The sequence below is a fragment of the Littorina saxatilis genome, linkage group LG3 (assembly GCF_037325665.1).
Source record: "Littorina saxatilis isolate snail1 linkage group LG3, US_GU_Lsax_2.0, whole genome shotgun sequence".
NCBI classification, from domain to species: domain Eukaryota; kingdom Metazoa; phylum Mollusca; class Gastropoda; order Littorinimorpha; family Littorinidae; genus Littorina; species Littorina saxatilis.
Genome location: NC_090247.1, coordinates 53,867,986 through 53,882,691, shown reverse-complemented (window position 1 = coordinate 53,882,691; position 14,706 = coordinate 53,867,986). Strand labels below are relative to the sequence as shown.

The following is a 14,706-nucleotide window of genomic DNA, read 5'->3' as shown; positions in this document are numbered from 1 at the left end:
AGAAAGAAGAAGAAAAAAAATAAGAATGAATGAAGGGATTGGTGTCAAGAAAATGGGGGGGGGGAGGGTGGGATGGTGTGTGTCGGGCGAGAGAGAGAGAGAGAGAGAGAGAGAGAGAGAGAGAGAGCGAGAGCGCACACACACACACAGAGACACGGAGAGAGACAGAGAGAGAAATCTACAAGCAAGCATCCTCAAACTCGAACCAAAGCCCGCCGACCCTACGGAAGATACGAAGAAATGGTAGACCACAGAATGGTAGAAACTAAATTATGCATGAACAAGGTTTCCGCCACAGAACTCACAAGCTAAGAACGCTGATCAATGTTCAGCAAAAAGAGTGTTTTCTCAGAGAGGGCCAAACGACAAGAGGAAAAAACCTTCGCCGCAACTGTTGCTGTCAGTATCGTAAAGCTACTACCCCTTCTGTCTTTTCCCGTTGAAAACATGGCTTTCTGGGAATGAATACTATTTTGAAAGTCGTTGAAAATGTGCTTTCTGACGCTACAAGCAATTGTTTTATAACAACATAGAGAAAAAGAGAGACAGAGAGAGATAGACAGACAGACTCAGACTGACAGAGAGAGAGAGAGAGAGAGAGAGAGAGAGAGAGAGAGAGAGAGAGAGAGAGAGAGAGAGAGAGAGAGAGAGAGAGAGAGAGAGAGAGAGAGAGAGAGAGAGAGAGAGAGAGAGAGAAAGAGAGATTGCGTGTGGGTGAGAAAGACTGACAGACAGTGAGACAGAGAGAGAAAGAGAGAGACAGAGAGAGAGAGAGAGAGAGAGACGGACAAACAGACAGGCAGAGTGAGACAGACAAATACATATAAACAGAAAGACAGTGACATAGAGCGAACAAAACAAAATACCAACACAGCAAGGATTTGCTTTGGACAGATCACGATCCCACGTACACTTTTGCTTTGGACTGCTTAATGGAAAGACATACTGCGACTGAGCAACAACAAGGACATGGCAATAAAATAAATGTATTGCGAATGGAGATTTATCTATAAACATTATTGGAGTTCGGCCTGCAATGAACAACTTGCGCGGAAAAGGGAAATATCTGCTGTATGATAATCAGTAACAGAAGCATGGTATATGGATTTTGTGTACACTTTGATTTAGGGGTTCTGCATACAGACAGTCCGCCTGCATTAACCGACCTCGAACACGGATATTTCTTCTTTGAAATATTACTTTACTCCAACTTTTACTGAGATTTCTGCTAGATAGAGAATCACGGTTCAGCCAAGGTGGGCAGTCGGGTTTCTTTCTGCTGAATATGCATTGCATTAGCATATTGACGTAACGTAACGTTTCTTGCGCTATTGCGTTGCAGAGTCAGCTTGCACTATTGTGCTTTAGAGTCAGTATGCGAGTGAAGCAAAAAAAGTGAGCTTTCTGCGTTTTGAATATATTATATATTGAATCACCGTTTTAACATGCAATTCATTTGAGTGATTCCCCATAAAAACAGCTGCTGCAGAAAAGGAGAATTGAATCTGCTCAAGCACACTGCTTTTGGGGTGTTTTGTCTCCTCCTTTTATTGCATTGACGGTTTTTTTAAATACTTTTATTTTTTTTATTTTTTTTATTTTAGCACAAATATCGCTTTCGCTTTTGTTATATTCGTGGTAGGGAGGTATTGAAAACGTTGAAGTTTTCTTCGGCTTGGTGCAGTGTTAGTGAATGTCACGGCTGCAAGTCTCCATGAATAGAATACCGTATCACACTTTATTCGCAAAAGTGGCAATATTGTTAATACAATAGAGGTATTCTGTCAATAACAGACGCTCTTAAATCTAAATCTGACCTTGGCACTTCGGCATCTCCCTTGAAAAGAAAATGTCTCTTGTTGTGCCCGCCTCTACCATCAATTTGGAATTATCTGTCAAGGTGAGAATTAGCAAGGTAAAACGCCATGACTAAGTGGCCTCACCGCCCAACATTAACACCTCTGACAATGGGCAGCCAGGCCTGCATGTCAGGTACAAAGAAAAGGAGGAAAGGGTGGGGGTTAGAGAGAGGGGGGGGGGGGGTTGGTTCTGACTTCATCAGCTTTGCGATCAATCACCTTTGCATGGTGTGCGTTGACTTCCCCACCTGTTTTTTTAATTTTTTTTTGGTTTTTTTTTTTGGGGGGGGGGGTGTAGTAGGAGGGGGATTGGGTGGGAATAGGAGGTCCGTGCTCGCGCGCGCACGTGTGCGTGCATGGTGCAAGCACGGACCCCCTATTCCTATTTCCCCACAAAAGAAGGTGGGCAAAGGTGATTGATGAAGTGAAGAACTGATGAAATGTGTGTGTGCGCGCGCGCGCTCGCCCGCCCGTGCGCGCGCGTGTGCGTGGACAGCCGCCTGGGAACAAAAACGTAACGTTGAGGTTTTCTCGGATGCTGTTGAAACTAAACACCCTTGACCCAAGTCTGGTTGGCCCTCGTCAAATTTCAACAATGTCACAGCGGGGTTTATTTTGGGTCGAAACATGACGCATTGTCATTTTCTTAAACGGTTTTGAACCTGGAATGTTCACAGATGATTTTGAGCGCAAAAGTAATTCCGTCTGATTTGCAAATAAAAGTATGTTTTCTTCAGCAAACCCCGAAGGCTATAAGTTGAAAAATAATGCTTAGCTTAGGAACAACATAAATTGTACCAGAACGGGCGGGGATGTAGCTCAGTCGGTAGCGCGCTGGATTTGTATCCAGTTGGCCGCTGTCAGCGTGAGTTCGTCCCCACGTTCGGCGAGAGATTTATTTCTCAGAGTCAACTTTGTGTGCAGACTCTCCTCGGTGTCCGAGCACCCCCGTGTGTACACGCAAGCACAAGACCAAGTGCGCACGAAAAAGATCCTGTAATCCATGTCAGAGTTCGGTGGGTTATAAAAACACGTATGGCTGCCTAAATGGCGGGGTAAAAAACGGTCATACACGTAAAATTCCACTCGTGCAAAAAACACGAGTGTACGTGGGAGTTTCAGCCCACGAACGCAGAAGAAGAGGAAGAAGAAGTACCAGAACTGTACATGTTTGTGTCAAAGAGCTCCAAGAATCAGACTAAAGAAAGGGGAGGTGGAGACGTTCATTTGCTCTTTCTGTATGCGGCTTTCCAAGCTCTTGTCCGATTTGTTTGTTTGTTTGTTTAACGCCCAGCCGACCACGAAGGGCCATATCAGGGCGGTGCTGCTTTGACATATATAACGTGCGCCACACACAAGACAGAAGTCGCAGCACAGGCTTCGTGTCTCACCCAGTCACATTATTCTGACACCGGACCAACCAGTCCTAGCACTAACCCCATAATGCCAGACGCAAGGCGGAGCAGCCACTAGATTGCCAATTTTAAATTCTTAGGTATGACCCGGCCGGGGTTCGAACCCACGACCTCCCGATCACGGGGCGGACGCCTTACCACTAGGCCAACCGTGCCGCTTTTGTCCGAACCATTTGCTTTAATTATTGATAATGCACTGCATCAATACAAACTATACAGCGAAAACCGTGTGTCCACATCTTTTGAAATTCAGAATAACTCGTTCGCCTTTCAACGTCGTTTGCAGGCTCAGAAAGACAGGTTTGAAAGGGCAGCGTTTAGCCCAATACATGCACTATTCAAATACACTTCCAACTGCAGAGTGTCATACGCTTGACACGGAAATAAAGCTAACAATAGAATGCTGTAGCCGCAAAGCAGATTCTTACAAATTGAAATGATTTAATGTTTTTCCCCCGTTCGGCCCGACTTATATATTTTTTTAAATATGAAGAAAAACAACACACACGCGTTGAGTGCATTTTTTTCTTCAAAAATGAAATCCTTGTGACGTCACTAGATTGCTGCAAGAAAGAAAACGTGGAGAGAAGGAAGTTTGATTGAACAGGTTTGCGGTATTAGCCATTGAAAGGGGAAAACAGTCATATTAGGGAGGTTAAGCCAGAAGGTGGTGGTGGTAACCGGAGCTTTATATAGGAAGTGACGTCAGTGTTCTGTGCGCACGGGACGCAAGTAGCCGAGGGGATAAAAAGAGGGGATAAAAGTGTACTGAGACGTTCTATATTTTTTTCGTCGACTGTTCCCCCCCTGTGTATTGCAAGATACCAGACATTTAAAGTGTGAGAAATGAGTCGAAAGACTTTTCCTCCATTTTCTTTCAATTTCCAAAACGGTTTACCTTCAGGGTAGGGTTTGTGAGGAATAGTATCTTCCACTGCGCACGAAAAGACAAGTCAGCTCCACGCAAGTCGTCACGCGTTGATCTCAAGAAATAGAATCTTAATTCAGTCAAATCCTGCTACTTTGGAAACTGTACCCGTTGGCCTCAACTTCACAAAACTTTGTAATTTGCCCCAAAAACCAATTATAGATTTTTTTTTTTTTTACTCACTCTTTGGGGCGGAAAAGAGAAGCAGACGGCCAGACCTGCAGTGATCGTCGCTTTCAAACTGCCTGCGTGTGGCTCTGGCTCGCTCGTGCCCTTGGCCGATTGATTAGCAGGTTTTGTGAAGCCAACTAATAGGGGGATGGGGACTGTGGAGGGGAGGGGAGAGAGAGAGAGAGAGAGAGAGAGAGAGAGAGAGAGAGAGAGAGAGAGAAGATATGGGTTTTTTCTAAATTTACGAGATAGTTATGTAAGCTATTGCTGTATTTTGTTCTTCTTTAATAATCAGCATTTGCATATGAGAGAAACCCCTCTAACGGTAACACTTAACTCATAACGTTATAAATACATGCAGTAAACGCATATAATGTACAGACAAACCTGAATATCCGATGTCACATTAGTGATCCCTTATAATCTACCATGCACAACATTGACCAGGTGAAGGCAAAGGAGTGACGGCACTTGCATCATTTGATATTCATGTGACAGCCGAACTTCGGCTGATCAGTCCATGTCCAGGCATGTCGTTTTGCGTGTGCAGTCAGCGAAACTCCGAAACTTCCTTCAACTCGCAGAAAACTTGACGATCATTTTTGCGGCAGATAACCACACTTTTGTGTTCACTGCAGGAGAAAGATGACGCCAAGGACGACCCTAACCTTCGGAAAATGTCCAAAACTGTTACGGCCAGCCCGGCAAATCTGTCGAAGAAAATAAAATCATAGAAATATCCTTCATGTCATACTTCACTCTAGGACTTAAGGAGCAAACCTTGCTTCTTTTAGCTCAATGTCGTGTGGGCAGACCATAAGTCAAAACGCTAAGTACCGCAACGTCTGTAATTACGCAGTGCAGGATCCTCGCTATATCCACCCATTTCTTGCTACCGCGCTCCTCGTAATGGGATGGGATTGAAGGAAATCACTCACTCTATCTCTTCATCTCTGTTTCTCTCTCTCGGTCTGTTTCTGTGCATTGCCGCCACAGAGCTTCATGCCTTGTAGTGGGTTGTCCAGAAGAAAGGTCGATGCGGCTCTGTGCGGTCTGTAGGCCGATAGGTCTCGTATTGATTTTCAATCCTACCCCGACCTTGTGCATGATGAAGCTGAACGGAAAGAGGTGGGCTGAGATTTTCTGCCCCCGACGTGGTTACTGTTACAACCCCTCCCCCCGCCCTCCCCACCCGCCCGCGTACGTGTAAGTCTAAAAGACAAGTATGTCCTTGGGCCTCTTTGTAGGCATCGTTTTCTGATTTTGTGAATTAATATCTGTCTTTAAGGCATTTAGCCCTTTTTTTTGTATGCTAGGTTGAATAGACGACCTCCGGAAATAACCCTGTCGGGCCTGTATGGGTTGTGAAAGAGTGAATACCCTTGCTTTCATTGAGGCAGACTTTCCACACGTGCTCCTTGTCCACGTGTTTGAGATACACACCTCGCTGGTGACTTCTTCTTCTTCTGCGTTCATGGGCTGAAACTCCCACGTACACTCGTGTTTTTTGCACGAGTGGGGGTTTACGTGTATGACCGTTTTTACCCTGCCTTTTAGGCAGCCATACGCCGCTTTCGGAGGAAGAATGCTGGGTATTTTCGTGTTTTTATAACCCACCGAACTCTGACATGGATTACAGGATCTTTTCCGTGCGCACTTGGTCTTGTGCTTGCGTGTACACACGAAGGGGGATAAGGCACTAGCAGGTATGCACATAAGTTGACCTGGGAGATCGGAAACATCTCCACCCTTAACCCACCAGGCAGCCATGGCCGGGATTCGAACTCACGACCTTCTGGTGACTGCGCTATAAAGTTTGCCTCAATATTAGCTAAGGTATTCAATCTATCTATGACTAAAAGGATGCTGTTATTCCACGTAAAAAAAAAGCCAGGACAGATCTGTGGCGATGAACACGATCGTGTATGCTCAAAGGACAGTATCTTAAAATAATCTTCTTCAATTTCGTGCATCGCTACTGCATTCTTCGCTGATAAGCTCTGAAGTGTCGTTCCGGGATGCCCACCACGACAAATATTTTCACTGTTTACACCCCCGGTATAGGGGTGTGTATAGGTTTCGCTCGATGTGTTTGTTTGGGTGTTTGTTTGGGTGTTTGTGTTCGCATATAGATCTCAAGAATGAACGGACCGATCGTCACCAAACTTGGTGAACAGGTTCTATACATTCCTGAGACGGTCCTTACAAAAATTGGGACCAGTCAAACACACGGTTAGGGAGTTATTGGTGGATTAAAATTATACAAGGACTTATACAGGGACATCTTCATGGTCAAAGGGAAATAACCATTCTCACTCAGTCACTGCCACCAACTGAGAAGGTTATTTCCCTTTGACGGGGGTGTTTTTCCTACCTCGTAGGAATTTCTTGGTTTTTTTAAGGAGATCACGATTTGTTTTCTAACAAGGCTTGAAGAAACAAGTGTGAAAAACCCCGTGAGCTTTTCAGAACCTTTTTCACTTTACCGCAATAGACCTAAATCATGAAGAAAGGAAATAAACTTGCTTCGGTCCCACATAGCTGTTAAAGGGACGTACAAAACCCACCAAAAAACCCAAACGGATTTTTGACCGAAGAGGGTGGCCGTAGGGCGGCAATCATGAACCTCGTAATGACTCTTTTCAAACGCTTATCTCGTACGCTAACGAGAAGTTACGAGAAATTATGAGAGGCACGTGAGTGCTTTTCGAAAGATCGTTTGCGAAATGGAGGCAAAGGAAGTTACAAGCCACTGAATGGCGCGTATAGCAACTGCACATCTCATCACCATAGACGTCAAATTGATTTTTATTTCTGTTTTGCACATGGTCCTTATCTTTTTCTCTTTTTCCTTTTGGCTGTGCTTCTTCCAATGTGTCCACTTCGGCGAGGGGTGGGGGTTAGGGTGGGGATGGAGTGACATCAGTGCGTGTACACAATTTTAACGTCAGTTGCCGTTGGGATTTTGAAATTTTTCATTTTGAAAGCTCCTGCAAACTGTTCTTTCTTTCTCTATGGATCTATTTTCTGTTTAAAAAAAAAGTAATGTTAGCTCAATTATTTTTATACTTTTTTGTTTAAATTTAATTTTATTTCATTTCGTTTTGTACCAGATTCATTTTCTTTCAAATTTAAAATCCTTTCAAGTTGCGTTTTTTGAATGTGTCGGATTTCAGCTGGTCGCTTGTTTCCGAATTTAGAAGTGGCTTAGTCGATTTTGTTGTTGCTCGAGGGGGCTTTCTGTTTCTGGTACAGCACCAGGGTTTCTTGATAATTAAAGGTCAATGGGGGAACACGTCAAATTAATGAGTGGAATGAATTTGCACTCTTTTGACGTCTTTTTATATTTAGTCAAGTTTTGACTAAATATTTTAACATCGAGGGGGAATCGAAACGAGGGTCGTGGTGTATGTGTGTCTGTCTGTCTGTGCGTGTGTGTGTGTGTGTGTGTGTGTGTGTGTGTAGAGCGATTCAGACTAAACTACTGGACCGATCTTTATGAAATTTGACATGAGAGTTCCTGGGTATGAAATCCCCGAACGTTTTTTTCATTTTTTTGATAAATGTCTTTGATGACGTCATATCCGGCTTTTCGTGAAAGTTGAGGCGGCACTGTCACGCCCTCATTTTTCAACCAAATTGGTTGAAATTTTGGTCAAGTAATCTTCGACGAAGCCCGGACTTCGGTATTGCATTTCAGCTTGGTGGCTTAAAAATTAATTAATGACTTTGGTCATTAAAAATCTGAAAATTGTAAAAAAAAATAAAAATTTATAAAACGATCCAAATTTACGTTTATCTTATTCTCCATCATTTGCTGATTCCAAAAACATATAAATATGTTATATTCGGATTAAAAACAAGCTCTAAAAATTAAATATATAAAAATTATTATCAAATTTTTTTTTTCGAAATCAATTTAAAAACAGTTTCATCTTATTCCTTGTCGGTTCCTGATTCCAAAAACATATAGATATGATATGTTTGGATTAAAAACACGCTCAGAAAGTTAAAACGAAGAGAGGTACAGAAAAGCGTGCTATGCAGCATAGCGTAACCACTACCCCGCTCTTCTTGTCAATTTCACTGCCTATGCCGTGAGCGGTGGACCACGAGTATACGGTCTTGCTGCGTTGCATTGCGTTCAGTTTCATTCTGTGAGTTCGACAGCTACTTGACTAAATATTGTATTTTCGCCTTACGCGACTTGTTCTTAATTGGAATAGTAGCGTTCAACATGCGAGCAACGACTGGTGGTTGGGTCAGGCGGATTTGGGGGGAAGTAATGCTAATTGTTAAGTTTTGAAAAATAAATATTGTTGGAGGATTGAGTGTGGACGTATGTGTAAAAAGGGGGTGGGAAAGAGAGGATTGTTTCCATTGTGATTGGCTGAAATAGAAACGAGGAGACGAGGAGGCGTGATTATGGCCGAGACTGGGTGGCCGAGACTGGGTGGCCGAGTGGTAACGCACTTGCGCTCGGAAGCGAGAGGTTGCGTGTTCGACCCTGGGTCAGGCCGCAATTTTCTCCCCCCCCCCCCCCCCCCCCTTTCCTAACCTAGGTGGTGGGTTCAAGTGCTAGTCTTTCGGATGAGACGAAAAACCGAGGTCCCTTCGTGTACACTACATTGGGGTGTGCACGTCAAAGATCCCACGATTGACAAAAGGGTCTTTCCTGGCAAAATTGTATAGGCAAAGATAAAAATGTCCACCAAATACCCGTTTGACTTGGAATAATAGGCCGTGAAAGGTGAATGTTCGCCTAATAGGCTTGAAGTTTGCTGGTCGATGTGAATGCGTTATAATTTATATTGTGTGTAAAAAAAAAAGTCTGTTTGTCTGTCTGTCTGTGAAAAATTCCATTTCGAACGGCAGAAATTAATATGTAAAGCGCGGAGAGCACAGTTATGGTTCGCGCTATATAAGCTTTCCATAATAATAATAATTATGAACACGTCTATGCTTTGTGTGTGTGTGTGTGTGTGTGTGTGTGTGTGTGTGTGTGTGTGTGTGTGTGTGTGTGTGTTTGTTAGAGAGAGAGAGTTAGAGACAGAAAGAGAGACATAGAGAGAGAGAGAGAGTTAGAGACAGAGAGAGAGAGAGTTAGAGACAGAGAGAGAGAGAGAGGGGGTGGGGCTGAGGGTTGTGGGGAGAGCTTCATTTGGGCTCACGTCATGCGACTAGTGGGCAACAGAGTTAATTGTAGATTGCTCTATTTGCATCTCTGTTTGTTCTTATCTTTTAAAACATCTGGGTGTTGTTGTTTTGTTCTTTGTTGTTGTCATGTTTTATTTCAATAATAACTCGCGCTCTTTTACTGGTATGTTTTTTTAAATTTTATTTTATTTTTTAACATTCTGTAAGTTTTACGCGAACTACTTATTCTATCAGATTCTGTCTTCTCTCAAACTTCTGTTCTGTTTTTGAGTGAGTGCGTAACTTTCAGCTCACCAATAAAGTTAATACAGCTTTTTCATTTACGTTTTTGTTTTGTTTTTGTTTCAACAGGTGTGTGTTGTATTTTTCCTCGAAAAATAGTCCAAGGTACTACTTCACTTTTTAGCAGCAGTGTAAACGCTTGCAGTGTTTTATCCACCTCTTATAACTGTTCCAAGCATTTCCCTCCCTTGCTTGCAGAAAGCTCATGTTTCGCTTTCATTTTTAGCAACTAATCAGTCTGTAGAAATATTTAAAAAAAAATGTTTTGCTTCCATTATGAAACAAGTGCCAACATCTGTTTCGTGCATGAACGTTTTTCTGTTTGCATGATTAACTGACTTAAGCTCCTGTTTTGAATTGTGTCAGGTTCCAGTTTTGATGTGTTAACAGTGTTGAATGTGCATCGTGGATTTGATTACAGATGGGGTTTGGGGATGGGGGGTGGCTGTGGAGGGCGGGGGGCAAATAGTGGGGGGGGGGGGGGGGGTGTGGAGGGGAGTGGGTATTTTACAAACAGACGCAGACGAAGTGTTTCACAGTTAGACGGATCAGAAAGACAATATTCTCACACGCACACACGAGTGTCTACTCCCTGTGCGTCTCCTTTATCGCAAAAAAGTCACAAACATACCAATTATTTGCTGCTCATATATCGACAAGTTTTAAAACTAATAATGTGCAAGTAAAGAATTACCTTTCCCTCACTTGCTTTTTGTTGTAAAATCAACTAACGACTGCTTTTTTTTCTTCGCGCATTTATTTGTTCCAATTCTTTTTAACGTGTTAATTTTGTGTATGGGCCTAGTTCGGGTCTCCTGTATGCATCAGTTACCAACGCAATGTTATCCGAGTCAGCTATGAATCAGGATAACTCCAAAAAGCCTCAACCTGTGAAATCTTGTGCAGGTTTAACGAGGACTTTTCACGTAATCGCCTAAATCAGTGTCTTGGGAGATAATTCTTGAGCATGATTTGAAGGGTCATTTCAATAAATAAGTATATTGCACAGTAATTTAAAGTCACAATGTTCATGTGATTTTGTTGACCTTGCTTTTTGTGACACCCACAAGAGTCATTGTTGCTCTGGTTTTCGTCCAATCCCGAAGCTTTTGGGAAAGTAGAACTTTGCTTTAGTTCATTTTGTGTAACTGTTTCTTCTATTTTTAATTCTTCCATTTCTGATTCTTGTATTTCCGTTGTGTTTCTTTGCTTTCTTTGTATTCCTGGAAATCAACCTGATTTTGCTTGTTGCTAACCCTTCTTTTGGCATGTATTTGACTTAATTTCTTGTTTTCTTTGAAATTGACATGTGTTTTTTGGTTCACTGTTTGGTATTTGCCTTGCGAATACTGTGTATGTGGTTTACTGTTGCATGTGGACAGTTTTGCGTTTATCTTATTCACATTGTTTTCCTGATATCATATTCAATGACCAATTGGACTGCTTGAACGTGTATATAATTATCTGTAAACTAATTGGCACACAGGCAGAAGCCGTGTAGCTTCAACAGAGACGTTTTTATAAATTTTCATTTCTTTGGTTCATATTATTATTATTATTATTGTGATCATTTTTGTGCGCCTAATCTAGATATAGCCCTAGGCGCTTACATATTAATTTCTGCCGTTTGAAATGGAATTTTTTACAGACAGACAGACAAACAGACATTTTTTACACACAATATATAACGCATTCACATCTGCCAGTAAAGCTCAGTAGCCTATTAGGCGAGCATTCACCTTTCACGGCCTTTATTCCAAGTCAAACGGGTATTTGGTGGACATTTTTATCTATGTCTATACAATTTTGCCAGGAAAGACCCTTTTGTCAATCGTGGGATCTTTAACGTGCACACCCCAATGTAGTGTACACGAAGGGACCTCGGTTTTTCGTCTCATCCGAAAGACTAGCACTTGAACCCACCACCTAGGTTAGGAAAGGGTGGAGAAAATTGCGGCCTGACCCAGGGTCGAACACGCAACCTCTCGCTTCCGAGCGCAAGTGCGTTACCACTCGGCCACCCAGTCCAGACATATAGTACACTGTTACTGTTTCATTATTTGTTTCGGTATTTCTACTGTGTCTGTTTATGTGTCTCTCTTGTGTCTGTTTCTCTGTCTGTTTCTCTGTCTCTCTGTATCAGTCTCTTACAATCAGTCTCCTGCGCCCTTCTTTCGCTGTACTGTTTCTTTTTGTCACTGTCTGTCTGTCTCTGTCTCTGTCTCTGTCTCTCTCTGTCTCTATTTCTCTCTCTCTCTCTCTCTCTCTCTCTCTCTCTCTCTCTCTCTCTCTCTCTCTCTCCTTCTTTCTCTCTCCTTCACGCACGCACACACACACACTGTTTTAAACAACTATTGCCCCCCCCCCCCCTCTCATTCATTCGCTTGGCTTCCTGGCGAGCGGGCGAAAATTTCATCAAGATAAGTTTTGTGTGACTATTTGTTTGTCTGTTCACTTGAAAGACCGTTGGGTCGATATATTTGTGATTGTAACGTACTTTTGTCAATATCTATTCTGATTCATTCGACTTTCTCGGTTGCAGAAGGTGCCAGTCAAGTGGACGAAGGGAAGAAGAAAGGGTCGACAATAGGACGTTTTTTACGAAACCTAGGCATCCGAAAATCTGGCAGGAAGAACGCCTTCAAACAGCAACAAGGTAGGGGATAATTATTGTAAACTGTCTTTTTCAAGAATGTATTATTAGATACGAGCTGGGGTCCTATTTAGTGATATAACAAGCGATCATGAAAGGTTATGATGACATGTCTGACCTATGTGAAGTATACTGATGATTTGTGGCGGAAGTTTACCCGATTAAATTGCAAATGAGATTTGGACAAAGTTAAAACAAATCTAGAAAATGTTAGTCCGAGCCCGAACTACTTAAAGAAAGAGCACCCGTGACACTGGTATGTGACAAATATATGACGTAGTTCCTGTATACGTGTTACGTGTAGTACGTATATGAAGTATTCTGAAGATGGCCCACTGCGTTGGCCTATGAGATCACAATAAAAGACCATTCACCATGATCGTATTTCACTGATACAGATAACGTGGTTGTAGTGTAACGTGTGACGTGTTGTGCCGGTACCTAATGGCCTATGAGATCACTATAAAAGACCATTCACCATGATCGTATTTCACTGATACAGATAACGTGGTTGTAGTGTAACGTGTGACGTGTTGTGCCGGTACCTAATGGCCTATGAGATCACTATAAAAGACCATTCACCATGATCGTATTTCACTGATACAGATAACGTGGTTGTAGTGTAACGTGTGACGTGTTGTGCCGGTACCTAATGGCCTATGAGATCACTATAAAAGACCATTCACCATGATCGTATTTCACTGATACAGATAACGTGGTTGTAGTGTAACGTGTGACGTGTTGTGCCGGTACCTAATGGCCTATGAGATCACTATAAAAGACCATTCACCATGATCGTATTTCATTGAAACAGATAACGTGGTTGTAGTGTAACGTGTGACGTGTTGTGCCGGTACCTAATGGCCTATGAGATCACTATAAAAGACCATTCACCATGATCGTATTTCACTGATACAGATAACGTGGTTGTAGTGTAACGTGTGACGTGTTGTGCCGGTACCTAATGGCCTATGAGATCACTATAAAAGACCATTCACCATGATCGTATTTCACTGATACAGATAACGTGGTTGTAGTGTAACGTGTGACGTGTTGTGCCGGTACCTAATGGCCTATGAGATCAATATAAAAGACCATTCACCATGATCGTATTTCACTGATACAGATAACGTGGTTGTAGTGTAACGTGTGACGTGTTGTGCCGGTACCTAATGGCCTATGAGATCACTATAAAAGACCATTCACCATGATCGTATTTCATTGAAACAGATAACGTGGTTGTAGTGTAACGTGTGACGTGTTGTGCCGGTACCTAATGGCCTATGAGATCACTATAAAAGACCATTCACCATGATCGTATTTCACTGATACAGATAACGTGGTTGTAGTGTAACGTGTGACGTGTTGTGCCGGTACCTAATGGCCTATGAGATCACTATAAAAGACCATTCACCATGATCGTATTTCACTGATACAGATAACGTGGTTGTAGTGTAACGTGTGACGTGTTGTGCCGGTACCTAATGGCCTATGAAATCACAATAAATGACCATTCACCATGATCGTATTTCACTGATACAGACAACGTGGTTGAAGTGTAACGTGTGACGTGTTGTGCCGGTACCTAATGGCCTATGAGATCACTATAAAAGACCATTCACCATGATCGTATTTCACTGATACAGATAACGTGGTTGACGTGTTGTGCCGGTACCTAATGGCCTATAAAATACCAATGAGCCACGAGGATTGCATTGCCTTGATGCAGATGACGTTGTTGTAGTGTGACGTGTAACGTATTGCGCAGACGACCTACTAGCCTATCGCATCGCAATAAGCCTGAAGATCGTTTGGCACTGATGACGTAGTTAATTTATGACGTGTAATGGGTGACTTATTATGCAGGTGACTTAATGGTTTAAAATATCACGGTGTCAGTGAGCCAGTTAATCTTTTGGACGTCATGCAGATGACGTATAGTTAGTGTGAAACGTGTAACGTGTGACGTATTGTGCAGGTGACCTGATGGCCTATGAGATCACGATGAGTGACGATGATCGCATGGCGCTGATGCAGATGGTGAAAGAAGGCAAGATCAGTACTGAGACTGCCGTGTCTGTGGTAAGTGTGTGTGTGTGTGTGTGTGTGTGTGTCACTGTGTGTGTGTGTGTGTGTGTGTGTGTGTGTGTGTGTGTGTGTGTGTGTGTGTGTGTGTGTGTGAGTGTGTGTGTGTGTCACTGTGTGTGTGCGTGTGGAGCCGGCGGGGGGGGGGGGGGGGGG

At 42.8% G+C, this 14,706-nt stretch overlaps 1 protein-coding gene across 2 annotated transcripts in view; it reads left to right on the top strand.

Annotated features, from left to right (window-relative positions):
- LOC138962670 (SAM and SH3 domain-containing protein 1-like) overlaps nucleotides 1-14,706 on the top strand; it is a 141,003-nt gene that overhangs the window by 102,771 nt on the left and 23,526 nt on the right. The window contains exons 6-8 of one of the 2 annotated variants that reach the window (XM_070334577.1): nucleotides 9,882-9,917; nucleotides 12,355-12,468; nucleotides 14,444-14,547. In XM_070334577.1, the coding sequence (XP_070190678.1) occupies nucleotides 9,882-9,917; nucleotides 12,355-12,468; nucleotides 14,444-14,547 (254 nt within the window). The remainder of the gene's footprint in view (nucleotides 1-9,881; nucleotides 9,918-12,354; nucleotides 12,469-14,443; nucleotides 14,548-14,706) is intronic. The other variant, XM_070334578.1, reaches the window with a different exon arrangement.